This window comes from Triticum aestivum, chromosome 4B (assembly GCF_018294505.1).
Source record: "Triticum aestivum cultivar Chinese Spring chromosome 4B, IWGSC CS RefSeq v2.1, whole genome shotgun sequence".
Taxonomy (NCBI): Eukaryota; Viridiplantae; Streptophyta; class Magnoliopsida; order Poales; family Poaceae; genus Triticum; species Triticum aestivum.
Window position 1 is genome coordinate 185,537,767 of NC_057804.1, and position 17,754 is coordinate 185,555,520.

At 51.3% G+C, this 17,754-nt stretch overlaps 2 protein-coding genes across 3 annotated transcripts; both read left to right on the forward strand.

Moving 5' to 3' along the window:
• Positions 1-6,222: 6,222 nt before the first annotated feature.
• On the forward strand, positions 6,223-12,587 carry LOC123091726 (probable receptor-like protein kinase At5g18500). 2 transcript variants are annotated; one of them, XM_044513336.1, is made up of 8 exons: positions 6,223-6,478; positions 7,428-8,104; positions 8,236-8,340; positions 8,475-8,597; positions 9,272-9,442; positions 11,392-11,521; positions 11,617-11,826; positions 12,087-12,587. In XM_044513336.1, the coding sequence occupies exons 2-8, from the start codon at positions 7,446-7,448 to the stop codon at positions 12,228-12,230; spliced, it is 1,542 nt and encodes a 513-aa protein (XP_044369271.1). In that variant the 5' UTR covers positions 6,223-6,478; positions 7,428-7,445; the 3' UTR covers positions 12,231-12,587. The 2 variants fall into 2 exon arrangements, with proteins under 2 accessions (XP_044369271.1, XP_044369272.1); XM_044513337.1 differs by lacking the exon at positions 6,223-6,478 and adding an exon at positions 6,491-6,678.
• A 711-nt stretch (positions 12,588-13,298) lies between these two features.
• On the forward strand, positions 13,299-15,462 carry LOC123091725 (pentatricopeptide repeat-containing protein At3g06430, chloroplastic). Its single transcript, XM_044513335.1, has 2 exons — positions 13,299-13,838; positions 13,970-15,462. Exons 1-2 carry the CDS (start codon positions 13,365-13,367, stop codon positions 15,077-15,079), a joined length of 1,584 nt encoding a protein of 527 aa, XP_044369270.1. The 5' UTR covers positions 13,299-13,364; the 3' UTR covers positions 15,080-15,462.
• Positions 15,463-17,754: the final 2,292 nt, after the last annotated feature.

A 17,754-nucleotide genomic window follows, 5' to 3' on the forward strand; every position in this document is an offset into this window, starting at 1 on the left:
GCGCCGCTGTCCATATCAGGTCCCGGCTTTCTGATCCGGCTGATGAAGACGTGGATTCCGCCGAAGGGGACGCAGTACCCGTACTCAATTGAGCCGGCGTCGGGGCCCCAGCCTTCGTCATTGATGTAGATCTTGCCGCGACGACTCTTGGTCATTCGGCCCGTTACGTATCCCTTGAGCCCTTCGAAGTTGCCGTTCAAGAACTCAAATCCACCGTGCACTGGCCCCATGGTGGGCGCCAACTGTCGTGGAATTGTCACGTAAGATGTCCTCGTGAAAGGACTTAGTGGTGGAGCCATCGCAACTAGGAAGCTTGAAGGGGTTAAACGGGACAAAGGACACGAGAGGGTTTATACTAGTTCGGCCCCTTACGGTGAAGGTAAGGCCTACGTCTAGTTGGGTTGGTATTGATGTTTCGATGACCAGGGAGCGAGATACGCTATGCCCGGTTCTCGATGAGTTGTTTCCTGCCCTAAGCCGCCAGCAGGTCATCCCCTTATATACACGGGTTGATGCCCTGCGGCTTACAGAGTCCCGTCCGCCTTATAAACAATATCCGGCTCGGTGACTAGTTAAATCTACCTTATGATACAAGTCAGGCCATTATGGCGGTTTACTACAACGGGCCTTAAGTCACCTGTGGGCCTTAAGCCCTCTATTGAACCGCCATCTTCATGCTTGGTCTTGGGCTTCTTTCTGATGAATCTTCTTTGCGTAACCCGGCCCCTCCTGGGCGGCTTACAGATAGTTATATCCCCAACACTGGTCGCGAACGTGTAAGTACATACGGGTCGATGTAGAGGCGCGCATGTGTCGTAGTAGAGGCGCGCACGTGTCTTAGCGCATGTAGCATGCACACGTACGTATAGCGGCCAGGGTGCAAGAAAGAAAATACGGCCACGTATGTGTACATACGGGCGGGGTCTCGAATGCCTAGTCGCGCATACGTACGGCGAGGGCTCGTGTTCATGGGGAGGCAACGGAATGCGTCGTGTTCATGGGGAGGCAACGGAATGCGTTGTGTTCATGGGGAGGCAACGGAATGCATCGTGTTCATCGGGAGGCAACGGAACGCGTGGGAGCCAACCGGCTTGGACGGAACAGGCGATGGAAATGAGGCCTGGCGTACCGCAGAACGGAGGAAACGGCCTTGTGTTCGACCGGCCACGTTCGGAACGGGGTCCTATTGATTGGGAGGGGTGTGGCGTACCGCAAAACGGAGGAAACAGACCTCCTACGGTCGAAACGGGGGTCCTATTGATCAGGAGGGGTGTGGCGTACCGCAAAATGGACGAAACGGACCTCCTACGGTCGAAATGGGGGTCATGTTGCTCGGGAGGGGTGTGGCGTACCGCAAAACGGAGGAAACAGACCTCCTACGGTCGAAATGGGGGTCCTGTTCATCGGGAGGGGTGTGGAGTACCGCAAAACGGGACTCCACGGGATACTGTTCATCTCCACCGTTGACCTCCTCCAGCCTCCACGGGCTACCGTCGACCTCCTCCAGCCTCCACGGGCTCCTGTTCATCCAGCCTCCACCGCACGCTACTCCACCGACTACTGTTCAACCACCCCTCCACGGGCACCCCTCCACCGTCTACTGTTCATCCAGCCCTCCACACCACGGGGTCCTGTTCAACCACCCCTCCACGGCCACCCCTCCACCGTCTACTGTTCATCCAGCCCTCCACACCACGGGGTCCTGTTCATCCAGAGGCAACGCCACCGCTCACTGTTCATCCAAACCCCCCTGCAACGCTCACTGTTCATCCAATCAATCGACTTTAGTTAGCAGCAGTAGCGAAGGAATCGCTCCATCGGGTTCAGTTAACAGCCATCGATCGATCGCTCGGGTTCAGTAACGCATAGCCTGCAGTGCAAACGCTCGGGTTCAGTTAGAGCCCAACGCCTCGCTCGGGTTCAGTTAGAGCCAACGCCTCGCACACACGCGCGTACGTGTACGAGAGAAACTCACATCGCTCGGCCCCCGACCTCCCACCGTAACCGGCAACTCCCCGAAATTTTCCTACCCCTCGCTTCTACCACGGTTTTTTCCGTCATGGACGGCCCAAAGAATGTCATGCAACTGCGTCTCCAGCCCGCCCAGGACGAAAAGCCCATTTTCTGTCATGATTTTTTGTCATAGAAGTAGGAGCCCACCACATCTATGATGATACCGGGTTCTGTCACAATTATCGTCATAGAAGTGTCATATGTATGACATAATTTTTTTTCGTTCGGCCCAAAATGTCACGGATGTGTCTTTTTTTGTAGTGAAGCATGCAATCTATTGAGCAAAGCATACCTAGGAACCCGCGAGCTTTGTTCATTTCCAAAAGCCTTGCGGTGTCTTCAGCATTGGGAGCTCTCAAATATTCTTGACCAAACGCTTGCACAATTCTGACTGCGAAGCACTTGATACACATGATGGCTTGACTCTCACCCATGGCCAGGTGGTCATCAACGAGATCCATCAAAATGTCATATGCCAACATACGCAAAGCGGTGGTCACCTCTTGAAAGGTGCTAAGCCCGAGTTCTCCGGCGACATTCCTCCTTTGCTGAAAAAACCGATCATCGCTCGCCAGTTTCTCTGCAATGCGTTTGAACAACTCGATGCTCATCCTAAAACGGCGCCGAAAGTAGGACTCGGGGTATGTGCAGTTCCTCATCAATCTCTTGCGGGCATCGATCCTATTCCTCCACAATTTCTGACGACTGATGATCGAACCACCGTGCTTTGGTTTTTTATTGACGTGCATAGCTAGGATCATTGCAAGGTCCTCCTCCTCTTGAATCTCAAATTCTTCGTTGGAAGAATCGTAGGACGAACTCATCTACAATATTGAATTTAAACCAGTTTAAAACTATAAACAACATGCACCAAATTCATCTACAAAATATAAAGTTGAAGCAATACATACCTTGCAAGCGTTTTGTCAAACACCTTGTGGGCGTTGAGCTGCAAACGACCGCCTGGCGCTGTTCGTCGGAGGGACAGTGCGCTTGAGGGGCGGCGACGAGGAGAGAAGGTGGAGGAAGCAGCGGTGGCATGCAGGGATAGGCGGGGGAAGCACCGAGGATCGCCGGGGCGAATGGGGAAGGTGTGGGCGGTGGCGCCAGCGCTTGGAGGTTTCAGATCGTTGGTGAGAGTCGCGCATCTGATTGCAATGTCCAGCGCGTGGGAGCGGGCGAAGTAAATACACCACGCGCGATGCTGTTTTCCTCCATGCACTGAACCAAATTACCGCACGCGATTATTGCGTGGCTGCTGGAGCGCCCATTTCAACCCACGCGTAATAAAACGGTTTTTTCGAGGGTGCTGATACGTCTCCAACGTATCTACTTTTCCAAACACTTTTGCCCTTGTTTTGGACTCTAACTTGCATGATTTGAATGAAACTAACCCGGACTGACGCTGTTTTCAGCAGAACTGCCATGATGTTGTTTTATGTGTAGAAAGCAAAAGTTCTCAGAATGTCCTGCAAATCCACGGAGGGACTTTTTGGAAAATATAAAAAATACTGGCGTAAGAATCAAGACCATGGGGCCCACACCCTGTCCACGAGGGTGGGGGGCGCGCCCCCTCCCCCTGGGCGCGCCCCCTGTCTCGTGCCCCCCCTGGACCTCCACCGACCTCAACTCCAACTCCATATATTCACGTTCGGGGAGAAAAAAATCAGAGAGAAAGTTTCATCATGTTTTACGACACGGAGCCGCCGCCAAGCCCCAATCTCTCTCGGGAGGGCTGATCTCGAGTCCGTTCGGGGCTCCGGAGAGGGGGATTCGTCGCCGTCGTCATCATCAACCATCCTCCATCACCAATTTCATGATGCTCACCGCTGTGCGTAAGTAATTCCATCGTAGGCTTGTTGGACGGTGATGGGTTGGATGAGATTTACCATGTAATCAAGTTAGTTCTGTTAGGGTTTGATCCCTAGTATCCACTATGTTCTGAGATTGATGTTGCTATGACTTTGCTATGCTTAATGCTTGTCATTAGGGCCCGAGTGCCATGATTTCAGATCTGAACCTATTATGTTTTCATGAATATATGTGTGTTCTTGATCCTATCTTGCAAGTCTATAGTCACCTATTATGTGTTATGATCCGACAACCCCGAAGTGACAATAATCGGGATACTTCTCGGTGATGACCGTAGTTTGAGGAGTTCATGTATTCACTATGTGCTAATGCTTTGTTCCGGTACTCTATTAAAAGGAGGCCTTAATATCCCTTAGTTTTCGCTAGGACCCCGCTGCCACGGGAGGGTAGGACAAAAGATGTCATGCAAGTTCTTTTCCATAAGCACATATGACTATTTACGGAATACATGCCTACATTACATTGATAAACTGGAGCTAGTTTTGTGTCACCCTATGCTATAGCTATTACATGAGGAATCGCATCCGACATAATTATCCATCACTGATCCAATGCCTACGAGCTTTTCACTTATTGTGCTTCGCTTATTTACTTTTCCGTTGCTACTGTTACAATTCCTATAAAACTATTATCTTTACTTTTGCCGCTGTTACCATTACTACCATACTATTTTGCTACTAAATACTTTGCTGCAGATACTAAGTTATCCAGGTGTGGTTGAATTGACAACTCAACTGCTAATACTTAAGAATTCTTTGGCTCCTCTTGTGTCGAATCAATAAATTTGGATTGAATACTCTACCCTCGAAAGCTGTTACGATCCCCTACACTTGTGGGTTATCAGACGCGACTAAGATAGCGCGTGTTGGAGATGCTCTTACAGCCTCATTCACCACCCCTCCCTTGCCCACATCCGGTACCACTGCCACCACCTAGGGCATGCTGTCGCACATTACCTTGGCCTTAGGTCATCGTGTTTTCTTTTTGAATAAAATAAAATGCACCCACTAGTTACCGGGTTAGACACAGAGATGATAGTATTTTATAAATTCGCTGCTTGCCATCTCTGAAACTCTTAGAGCAACTCCAACGCAGTGACCCAAGCGGACACGGATTTTGTCCGTTTGGGCCGCCCGTCCGCCTAGCGGACGTGAGGCGGACATGAGCTGCCGGTGGATGAACCCAACGCTAAGACAAAAAGCGGACACGCAAGGTTGCCGGCTAGGAGACGCAGCTTTACTCGCCCCGTCCCCCCGCTCATCGCGCCTGCCCCTTGCTCGCCGCGCCCAGCCCCCCGCTCGCCGCACATGCCCCCTGCTCGCCGCGCCCAACACCCGCTCGCTGCGCCCAGCTCCGAGCTCGTCGCCGCCGCTACGCAGCCGGCACCCACGCCCTGCAGCACAGCCGACTCCGCGCGCAAGCTCGGAGTTGCTCAGGGCGGCTTGCTGCTGCATCGCGCCGTCCGCGCCGACGGCCTGCACCACCGCGCGGCCATGGCCGGGTTCGACTCTGCGCGCAAGCTTGAGGTCGAAGGAGCACTCGGGCCAGCCAAGCGGACCGCGCACGGCCACGGCAACGATGCCCGCCGCGTCGGGAGCGGCCATGGCCGAAACTCCGTCATGCTCCAGGGCGAGATCTGTAGTTCCTCGGGTCTCCCGGCCCCGTCATGCTCCTGCGCAGGGGCCTTGTCGGTGAGCACGACGACGGCCTGCGCAGGTGCCTCGTCGGCGAGGTCCGCGGCGGCCTGCGCAGGTGGCCTCGCGGGGAGGGGACCTGACCATGCGCCCCGCTTCAAGGCCACCGGCACCTTCAACGACGAGACCTTCCACGGGCCCATCCCCATGGACGAGATCTGCAGTTCCCCGGGTCTCGCCGCGCCGCCCGCCCGTTGACGAGGCCCACGCCGGCGCCTTGGATTCCATCTCTTCTGACCGAGAGAGAGAAGAAAAGGGGAAAGTGCAGGTCGCTGATTTGTGGGGCCAGGGCGGACACGAGAGGGCACCAACGGATGGGGAGCGGACGACGGAAGCGCTCGCTTTTGTCCGTCGCGGACGCATTTCGTCGCATATTTGCGTTCAGTTTGGGTCGGGGATGGACAGTAAGCGGACAGCGGGCGGACGCCTTGTCCGTTTGGGTCACCCCGTTGGGCCAACTTTTTTGTCCGGATGACCCGACGAAATGGGTCGCCCCATTGGAGTTGCTCTTACAAAAAATTATTAATTCCAGTTTATTGGTTGGAGCACTAGAGGGAGGCGTTCCTTTGAGGTGTGAAGAAGGAAGGGTGGAGCGTGTGCGTGTGCTTTACTTTGCGTTCACCACTGACTTCGCTTGGCTGGGGTGCTTTCTTCCGCGTCACTCCCGTCCGCCCCGACCGACTGACGGACTCCTCTCTCTCTCTCTCTCTCTCTCTCTCTCTCTCCTCGCCAGTCCACTACCAACCACGCTGACAACTCCCCTTCTCCTGCCGCCACCACCTTCCAATTCCATCTCCAAATCCCCTTCCTTCCTTCCTTCCTTCCTTTCCCATACATTCCCTCCCCACACTGCAATTGCTTCGTCCTCTTCCTCCTCCCGCTGCTGCGCTGGATCCCAGGTACCCTATCCATCCATCCATCCAATTCCCCTTCACCCCCTCTTCTCGGAATGCGAGCGTGCCGGCTAATAACTGGATCTCACTCATCCCCGAGCTCCTCTTTTCCCTCCCTCCGCCATTACCCCCAATGCTTGCGCTGATTCGATTTCGCCGCCCAGATTTCAGGCTACAAACACTTTTTATTTCATTCTTCTCTCCAGGTTGCTCTTCATCAGATTTATAAGTTTAGTTAACTTTGGCATTTAGGATGCTAGCTTAAGGCACGTAGTAATCTTGCGCCCCTTCTGTTCTAGCTTTGCTTAGCTTGCGTGCGGCTAGCTGCGTTGTCGGTTCCCTCAACCGTGCCCAATTTTCTGTTTCTGTGGGGAGATGCTACATCTATATGTGGTATATACATAATCGAAGGGCGGGTTGGCCTGATGTTCAATTTCTACTTATTTCTCTACTCTAGTGTGAAACGCATCGGCCTCGTGTCTTCATACCGCTTTCCTTGTTTAAGCCCGTAGCTCTTGGATTGGACGTACTTAATTCTCAACAGCCAGTAAGCTCTAGGAGGTATGGGAATGGTGGTTGGCACGTCAGTCCGCTTCTGTTGATCTTGGCCACATGTCACTGTGTTGTTCTTTCTGCATAAGTAATACTGGTCTGAAGCTACATTCGTGCGCAAACTTAATTTGCGTTTGCCTCCCGTCTAAATGCACGCGGGACACGCCACCTTTGCGTGGTCTTCAGCTTGGTGGTTGCAATGTAGCTTTCTCATTAATTCCCAAATCAGCAAACAGTTCCACCATTTCTTTTATATTAGGGCAGGTTTATTATCTCCGTGGGAAAGCTGCAAACAGTTTGAAACGGATGATATTAAGTGTCCACAGACCAGGCAAAATCAAGTTAATATAGGCAAGTGTTTCTTTGCATCTGTGACTAACACCTTCTTATCCTTTGAATGCAGGTGCTTGATGATCACAACATGTCATCAAACTCCACGCTCACGGAATCACTTCATGAGAAAACAATCGTCTTTGGGCTTAAACTTTGGGTTGTGATTGGGATCGCTGTTGGAGCATCCCTCCTGGGTATTCTTCTTATCCTTGTGATATGCCTTACCATCCAGACCTGGATCAGACGGTCACGAAGGGCATTCAAGGAGCTTCCCATGACCCAGATACCTTCTGCATTCAAAGACATCACAGAAGTCAGGGTGGCTGACCAATTTTCACCCAATGATTATGTTGTACATGATGGGCTTCTACTCGCCATTGAGAATGGGCCTGTTGAATCAACGGATAAAGATGCTGTTCAATCGGCGCAGGAGGACAATTCGAGGCATAGAGAAGAGAACAATCTTTCAGGTTCTTTAGTTCACACTGATGGCTGTGATGGAATTCAATCTGTTTCTGTCTGTGAACAGCCTTCTGTACATGCTACTGCCGATTCTGCGCCGTTGGACGGACTACCTGAGTTTTCTTACCTTGGATGGGGCCATTGGTTCACTCTCAGAGATCTAGATGTTGCAACCGACCATTTTGCAAAGGACAACGTAATTGGTGAGGGCGGATATGGTGTTGTGTATCGTGGCAGATTATCAAATGGCACCCCAGTCGCTGTCAAGAAAATCCTTAACAATTTGTGAGTTTTCCTATTACGATATTTCGGTGACAAAATGGTTGTCTATGAGTTTATTGTGTTGACTTTTTGGCTGGAAAGTTTATTGTGTCACCCCCTTTCTGCTCATACAAGAATTGCTTGACTTTGTGCAGAGGGCAGGCTGAGCGGGAATTCAGAGTGGAAGTTGAGGCAATTGGTAATGTTCGCCACAAGAATTTGGTCCGGCTTTTGGGATATTGTGTTGAGGGTACCCAGAGGTCAGAATATGTCTTCATTGTTTTTTCTTCTTCCATTTTTTCTCTAAAGCATGGTCTGTTATGTTTCTATTGTTTTAGCATCAAATAAACAAGAAAGTCATAACATGAATTGCTTGATGTGTTTGCATAACCAGGATGCTTGTATACGAGTTTGTTAACAACGGGAATCTTGAAAGCTGGCTCCACGGAGAATTGTCCCAGTACAGCTCTCTCACTTGGTTAGCTCGCATGAAAGTTCTTCTGGGGACTGCAAAGGCGTGAGTAGCTCCTTCATTAAACTCATTCTTTTCTTAGGATCTCTGTGGAGGGCAGCCCCAGTGCATGTAGCTCCCGCTTGCGCAGGGTCTGGGGAAGGGTCCGACCTCTTTGGGTCTATTGTACGCAGCCTTTCCCTACATTTCTGCAAGAGGCTGTTTCCAGGACTTGAACCCGTGACCTCATGGTCACAAGGCAGCAGCTTTACCACTGCGCCAAGGCTCCCCTTCTTCTTAGGATCTCTGTACTTCCAAAATTATGTTCATCACGCGATAGTGTGCAAGAGCTAACAAATGATCATTCTGATTGATGCACATTGGCACATGTTTCAGTCGTAACGGCATCTGGGTTTAACTATCGTACCAAGTTGTTAGCCACTAGAAATTATTGTATATACTGTTGTGAACAGAAACAAGTTTGGATTTGGATCAGACCTGAAATATGATTACAGTAAAGGTTGAGATTACACAAATTTTTAGCCAGTCCTTGTCGGTACTGTATCACAATGGCTATAACTAGTGCTTCTTTTTGTCGTTGCAAGTAACTGGCGCTCTTCTTTTTTTTTGAATAACATGGTGCTGTTCTGTTCGGTCATTAGATATAGTTCTTAATTTTACCTATAGCCTTGGCGCTCTTCGAAACATCAATTTGATACAGACTCCACATTTGCCTGCAGCCTTGCATATTTACATGAGGCACTTGAACCAAAGGTTGTGCATCGTGACATCAAGGCCAGCAATATCTTGATCGACGATGAGTTTAATGCCAAAATATCTGACTTTGGTTTGGCCAAGATGCTTGGTGCTGGTAAAAGTCATATTGCTACTCGAGTTATGGGTACCTTTGGGTAAGTTTTTCATGCCATGGAATATATGAGTCAGTTTCTCTTTTCATTTCCTCCAAAATTTGTCCATCATAATTCGAGAGATAAGTTGTGGATGCTAACAATTAGTTTCACTCAATAACTATTCTTGTTATGGCGCTGCTAGAAGGAGGGCGCGAGAGGGCCGGCCGGGGGCCTTTTTGCCCACGGCCGGACAAGAGGGAAGGGATTTCCTTCTTAATTCTTGCTTGATTAGATTGATACATCTCCTCTCTTTATATAGAGAGGTTTACTTGACTCCCAAGCAAGACTTACTTGACCCCTAAGCAAGCGACCCTTATCTCTAATTAACCCTAAGACTAATGGGCCCATTAGGCCCATTACGTACTCTAACACTACACCCCACCTGGACATGCAACTTGTCCTCGAGCTGCAGCCTAACCAACTTATAACCATGACTCGACGCAACACAAACCTAACACCTAAAAACAAGCCTTTTACATCTCGGCTTGTTTTATTATTCTCAACCTAAAATGGACTTATTTTGGACCCTTTAACAAAAAGTGGACACCATCCGCACGTCGGACGTGCATGTGTACAGCCACCTGGATCCCATGGACACCACTTGGACCAAAGGAGTGCATGTGTATGGCCACCTGGAAGTGGTCGCAAGAGTGACCAGCAGAGGCGCCCTCGCGGTGGTCGGCGGCGAAAAGCAGTGGTGCTACGCAGTGCGCTCCTGTCGGTGACACCCTGCCTTCTCCCCGCCGGACGGCTGTTGGTCTGCACCGCATAGGAAAGAGTGGAGGGCTTGCGATTGAGAATGACGAGGAGGGGTGTGCCCCCCCAACCGCCGATGTTGCAGACTTTGAGGTCGCTGCCCGCGGGGAAAACAATGTGCCAGCCGCCCGTGGGGGAAACCGCATGCCCAAGATCCCCGACGCAGCGGACGAGATCGAGGTCCTTTGCGCAGCGAAGGGCAACTTGGAGGAGCGGCAGCTGCAGACCACGCATCTCCCGCACACGCCGACGCGCTAGGAGGCCGCGCGCAGCAGCCTGCAGCCTCACCGCCGCCGACACGTGGCGGGTAGGGATCCAAGACGGAAGCGGTGACGGCGACGACAGGGACTTGATCTGCTGGATGTGGACGCCCTGGGATGGCGGCGGCGCTGATGGGAACGAGGTCGTCGCACTCCCGTCGTAGGGCATCCATACTGGGCGGCGGAGCTGACCGGCGGTGGCTGCAGCGGCTGCTGCGCTGTCACGCCGGGCAGCGGCAACGGCTGCTGCGTCGGAGCGCCGGGCGCGGCGGAGGCCGCCAGGAGCGGCGGCTGCCACTGCAGCCAGGGCTGGGCGGTGGTGGCGATGGATGGCAGCTGCAGCGGCCTGGCGAGCGCGGCGAAGGCAGCTTGGTGCGGCGGCTGCCACGGCGGCGCGGGGGTGGCGATGGGCGGCGCACCGGGTGCGGCCCGTAGGACCCGGCCAAGAACAGGTGGATCTCCTGGACCGTCTGGGTTAGGTCCCGCAGCACCACGGACACCTCCCTGGTGAGGACGGCGGGGGCGGGCGCGACAGAGGATCCCGGCGCGGGCAGGAGCGGGGCGACGGTCGTGGTGGTCGCCGGAGGCGACAAGGTGACAGACAGCGGAAGAGACAGGCTTGGCGGCGGTGAAGACATGATCGAACCGAAGCTAGCTGATACCAAATTGTTATGGCGCTCCTAGAAGGAGGGCGCGAGAGGGCCGGCCGGGGGCCTTTTTGCCCACGGCCGGGCAAGAGGGAAGGGATTTCCTTCTTAATTCTTGCTTGATTAGATTGACACATCTCCTCTCTTTATATAGAGAGGTTTACTTGACTCCCAAGCAAGACTTACTTGACCCCTAAGCAAGCGACCCTTATCTCTAATTAACCCTAAGACTAATGGGCCCATTAGGCCCATTACGTACTCTAACAATTCTATTCTTATTGTGCAGCTATGTTGCGCCCGAGTATGCTAACAGTGGGCTTTTGAATGAGAAGAGTGATGTCTACAGCTTTGGGGTTCTTTTATTGGAAGTTATTACAGGTAGAGATCCAATTGACTATGATCGCCCCCCAAGTGAGGTAATACTTGCAAAATCTTCTTCTGTTATGTTTGAGATCCCTAATTGTTGTCTTCATCTCTTCTCTTACACACTGCTATTGCTATTCACGTGTAGGTAAACCTAGTCGATTGGCTTAAATTGATGGTCGCCAACAGACGTTCTGACGAAGTGGTGGATCCACACCTTGAGAGAAGACCGTCGACAAAGGAGCTCAAACGTGCCCTTTTGACAGCTCTGCGGTGTATCGACCTGAATGCGGAGAAGAGACCAAGGATGGATCAGGTCGTCCGGATGTTGGATTCCAGCGAAACCATACCTCAAGAGGTTTGATTCACAAAAGAATACCATTCACATATGATTATTGGTTTACCTGGAAATCATTCATTTTCCTGCTACTTTCATCCATTGTATGATCAATTGGTCACTGCACAGTAGAGTATACTTGCCATCTTATTTGGTTATCCTATATGCCTGTTCTGTCGACTCCATTTGGCTTAGAGAGGATTGTTTAGCTTGACTTTGATGCTTATTGCCTACATATGCATCATCACAAAAGTTGAACATGCAAGTGACTGGATTTGCAGGAAAGAAGACCACGACAGAACCGGATATCTGAGAATACTGAAACCGTGCCATTGAGGGGCAAGAACAGCATCGAGAAGAGTGATGCCCCTGAGCATGAGGAGAGGCCCCCTCGGTCAAAGACTCGTCCATTTTCGTCCAAATGAGGTAAAGAAGAGAAGTAAAGCCATCTTCTGGAGATGTAAAGATAGAGAGATACCTGCGTGCGGAACAACATGGTGGAGAATTCTTCTGAATACGTAACAGATTGATCGATTTTTATTTTTCACCCCTCGGAGCGGGGATTTTTGCATTTGTTGATACATGGAATGGAATGTACAGTGGTGTGTATGACGGCTCAAGGATGTACAGTACTAGTAGCTTGTAAAACGGTCTGGAAGGCTCTCAGCTGGTGTGGTTGCTGGTATGAGCTACAGACTTCTCTTATCTCTACTATCATATTGTACACACCAAGAGTATAAAGCAAAGAAAGAGAAAAAAAAATGTCTCGTGGGTGGTTGTCAGTGTGTGTTTCTGATGTCTGAATCTGAAAAAGTTTATCCTTAGAATAGAGAGTGATGTATCAAGTAAAGGAAGAATTCTTGTCATTTGACTTTGATCATTGTTTGTGACCAATAAGGATGGCTATCCTTCTGAAGTTAAAATGATTCCGTGGTTGTTTCAGAGATGAAATGATTACTAGTACCTCCGTTTTGGTTTATTAGTCCCTTTCGTATTTTGTGTTAAACTTTAACCTTAGATTTGATTAGCAAAATGTAAGTTATATGCTACAAAATTACATTGGTAGATTCCTATTTGAAAGAAGTATCCAAATGATATCATTTTCGTTGCATATAAATTAGGAGTATTTTGCTAGTTAAATCTAAAAATTTGACCCAAAATACGAGGGGACTAATAAACCCGGGTGAATGTAGTACAGTACCTGCAAAGACAGGTGTTTATCTGTCACAAGTCTTTCAGGATTTAGAAATAAAATGTTTATTTTCAAAGAAACGTGTTTTTATCTACTCCCTCCGTTTCAAATTACTCGTCGCTAAAATGGATGTATCTAGAAGTAAAATACATCTATATATATTCATACGTGCGACAAGTAATTTGGAACGGAGGGAGTACAAATACTAGAAAGGATCCATTTGCCACTAGACTGCTTGGATTCAGAATAAATGAGGAATTCGAATTTCTTTTTTTGTCACTAGTCTCTTTTGGAATTATCTTCACTAGCTCTATCTTACCTTCTTCTCATCGTGTTCGCCTCCGCATTGCCTGCCAACTCCACCTCCATGGCGCTAGCCGGCGCCACCAACGCCACCTTCCGGCCCCGCCTGGTCACCGCCGCCGCTGACACCTCCGACACTAATACTCGCCGCCGCCACTGGAAGGCCGGCGAGTTCCCATTTCCCACCACCTCCCCCTCCTCCGGCACGCAGCAGCGCCGGAGACCCCGGACCACGGAGCGCCCGCCCCCACCTCCACCGTCCAAGGGGGAAGACCCGGAAGGGAGAGGGCGCCAGAGGCACTGGAAGGCGGGGGAAGACCCGGAGGGGAGAGGGCGGCAGAGGCACTGGAGGGCGGGGGAGTTCCCGGCGGCGGCCGAGTCCCAATCCCAGTCCGGGAGGAGGGGCCGCGCTCGCACCCCTATCAAGAACGTCCAGAAGAGGCTCGACGCGCGCGCCGATGCCAAGGCCTGGGCCTGCACCGTCACCGAAGCCCTCGCCGACCGCATCGCCGCCAAGAACTGGCGAGAGGCGCTTCAGGTAATACAGTCACCAACCAGCTATACCAATCAAATTTTCCTTACAAATTTGAAATTTTCCTTTTACTTTGCATCGCACCATTTTAGGAATTAATTGATTTGATTTCCAAAAAAATGAATGGATATGTGTAGGTCTTTGAGATGCTGAAGGAGCAACCCTTCTACTATCCCAAAGAGGGCACCTACATGAAACTCCTCCTGTTGCTGGGGAGATCAGGCCAGCCTTCTCTAGCACAGCACCTTTTCACCGAGATGCAACAGCAAGGATGCCGGCCAACTCCTGAGCTTTACACGGCCTTGATCGGGGCCTACTGCCGGAATGGCGTCCTAGACGAGGCACTCAAGCTTCTCGAATACATGAAAGCCGCCCCGCTGTGCCAGCCTGATGTCTACACCTATAGCATCCTCATCAAGGCCTTCGTCGACGCCTCAAGGTTCGACCTCGTCGATGCTATGTACAAAGAGATGGCCGAGCGCTCCGTGGCACCAAACACGGTCACGCAGAACATTGTTCTCAGTGGCTACTGCAGGGCAGGAAGGCTGGACGATATGGAGAAGCTACTCTCGGCGATGCTTGAAAGTGCAAATAGTAAACCGGATGTCTGGACCATGAACATTATCCTAAGCCTGTTTGGGAACAGTGGCCAGGTTGAGCTGATGGAGAAGTGGTACGAGAAATTCCGAGGTTATGGGATCGAGCCGGAGACTCGGACGTTCAACATTCTCATTGGTGCTTACGGGAAGAAGCGGATGTATGACAAGATGTCTGCGGTGATGGAATACATGCGCAGGCTAGCGTTTCCATGGACGACAGCTACGTACAACAACGTGATCGAGGCATTTGCTGAGGCAGGTGATGCAAAAAACATGGAGGACACATTTAACCAGATGCGCTCAGAGGGGATGAAGCCGGATACAAAGACCTTCTGCTGTCTCATAAATGGGTTTAGCAACGCAGCCCTTTTCCACAAGGTGGTAGGCATGGTAAAGCTTGCTGAGAGGCTCGATGTACCGGCAAATACATCTTTTCACAACTCTGTTCTTGCGGCATGTGCGAAAGCGGAGGATCTGATGGAAATGGAGAGGGTCTTCAGGCACATGAAGCATATGCAGTGTGAACCAGATGCCATCACATACTCCATCTTGTTGGAAGCTTATCGGAAGGAAGGAATGACCGACAAGATGTACGCTCTACAACAGGAGAACCCAAGTTTGGTTTCGACTGAGCTTGCCATGGTGTAACTGACCTCATGAATTGATTATGGTGTTGAGTTCATCTGACTTGAATGAAAAATCCGTTCCTCTTCATGTCTGGAATCCATAATGCAACCAAGCAAATTAACTACTGCCAGAATTGCTTCATTTCTGTTGACCTACAAGATTAGTATGTACTCCGTCCGTCCCATATTAATTGACGCTCAAACGGATGTATCTCGACGTATTTCAGACTTTCAGTGCTAGATACATCCGTTTGAGTGTCAATTAATATGGGATGGAGGTAGTATATCTCTTGATAATTGTATTGCTGTAAGGACAGAGAAGCTTCATTATATCAACTCTCAAGTGATATTCCACTATTTTTGTATACATTTCGATCCTAGCAGTCATAGTCATTTGTTTTGGGATGTGTCTGTAAGCTGATTCAGAGAGAAGTTTGTGTGGAGTGAATATCCTTCTAGCTTGTCAGGTGAAGTTGAGATTATATCAGGCTCATTTTCATGTTAATAGTAACTGCTGAAATAACAAATGGTCATTTTATTTGGCGCCACACCCAAGTTGACCTGTTTTTATTGCTAGGTGAATGATATGTGCTTTTGATTTACTAACCGTGGTTTCTATAATAGCATGTATCATGTCAGGACTCAGGAGAGTTGCAGCACTCATCTCGTAGGTCTGCAGTCTTTTCAGAAATAATTTGTACTACTTGGTTTGAGAAGGTACTGACGATAAACCCCTTTCTCTACCGCCCTTAAATCATCCGACGTACTCTGTTTGTTTCTTGTTTCCCCATCTCATGATAGAATGGTTTCAGGAACTAGAAAAATACAACCCTGTATTCTTGTAGCGAAGCCCATCTGGAACTGGAATATGGGGCTAAAAAGCACCTTATGTTTGTATTATTCCTTAGTATAACATGCCTTCTTTTCTTCTAAGTATAGATTTGGCGAACTAAATAACTAGTACTCAGCATACAATCCTGGTATAAATTCTGAAATTTCCATTTGGTTGCTGTAAGATACTTTTGTATTTTCTCAGCATTTTCTTTTTGCTATAGAGTTTTAGGTATAAACTGGGACACTCTTATGATAAATACTCCGAATGAAACCTGAAGACATGCGATTAACCAGATAGTGCGAGGATGCCTGCTACAAATATCAATTGGCATGCCAGAGTGAATCTGATAGGATCTGTGGTATCCTACCAGGTCTAGCTGGTAGGTTGTAGGGGTGGAAGGGGGCTTGGCGAGGTCGCCGGCGCTGGGGCGCCGTCGTCACGTGTGCGAGAGAGAGGGAGGGAGCAGGACGCGGCGGCTAGGGTTAGGTCTCCCTGCTCCCTTTAGGAAACCGAGCAAATATGATTGCTTCTGCTTAACTTCAAATGAGTCCTTACATGAGTTTATATAATCTACAAATACGATAACTGGGCTAAGCCCCTAATAACGATAAGATAACTGGGCCAGGCCCCTAACTGCCTGGGTTGTAGTATATGCCGGTCATAACATCTCTCCCCGCCTGCACAAACAGCTCGTCCTCGAGCTGGAAGGCGGGGAAGCGCTTGCGGAACTCCTCGAGGTGATCAACGGGCGCCAAACACCTCCGCGTCAGCTGCGGCGGGCAGGTCGCCGAGCCCAGCGGCGGTGGTGTCCTCTTCAATGTAGTCCGCAACCTCCAGGTAGAAGAGTCGCGGGCAGACGTGGTCGGGCACGTAGGGCTCGTCGCAGTTGAAGCACAACCCTTGGCGGCGACGCTCGAGTTGCTCGGCCAGGGTGAGCCGGCGGAACGGGCACGCCGCGGTCGCGGCGAGGGGCGCCGCGGAAGCCTGAGCAGGCCGACCCTGCGCGGGAACTTCCGGCCAGGGTGGCGGCCCAGCGGCCCGGGGCGGTGACGCCTGCTGGATGGCCACTGCGCGGCGCTCGAAAGCGCGGGCGTAGTACATGGCCGTCTGGAGGTCCTGTGGCTCGCGCATCTCCACGTCGATGCGGATGTGGTCCGGTAGGCTGCCCGCAAAGAGCTCAGCCCGCTGACAAGCCGAAACGCCGGGGGCGTGGCACGCCAGTGCCTGGAAGCGGTCGGCGAAGTCTTGCACTATGGTGAGGAACGAAGGCGCCCAAGCTCCGCCAGATGGCTCCCGCGTATAGGCGGACCGAAGCGCAAGAGGCACAGATTGCGGAAACGCTCCCATGGTGGCATGCCGCCCTCTTCCTGCCCGAGGGCGTAATACCACGTCTAGGCGGCGCCTCGTAGATGATAGGAGGCGATCCAGGTGCGGTCGGACACGAGAGTGCGCTGCCCCCTGAAAAATTGGTCACATTGGTTGAGCCAATTCAGGGGGTCGACGGTGCCGTCGTAGGTCGCGAACTCCAGCTTGGAGAATCTCGGCGGTGGCTAGGCGTGGACGACGGGCGGGTTTGTGTCATCCGCGCGGAACAGCGAGGGCGACGGCGCCGAGTGTGTAGGCTGCAGAGTACCGCCATGGAAAAGGGGCCGTCCACACCATCTTAGGGACCCACGGCACCCGAGGACCCGCCGAACTGCATGGTCAGGAGCGGTGCCGACGGTGATAGCACGTGCGGCTGTCCTGAGGCCATCGTGTAGACCGGCTCGATGGACCCGGCGAGCAAGGCCGGTAGCGGAGATGGCGACGGGGGGAAACGGACCTGGTGGATGGGCACCCCGGGCGCCGTCGACGGAAGGCCC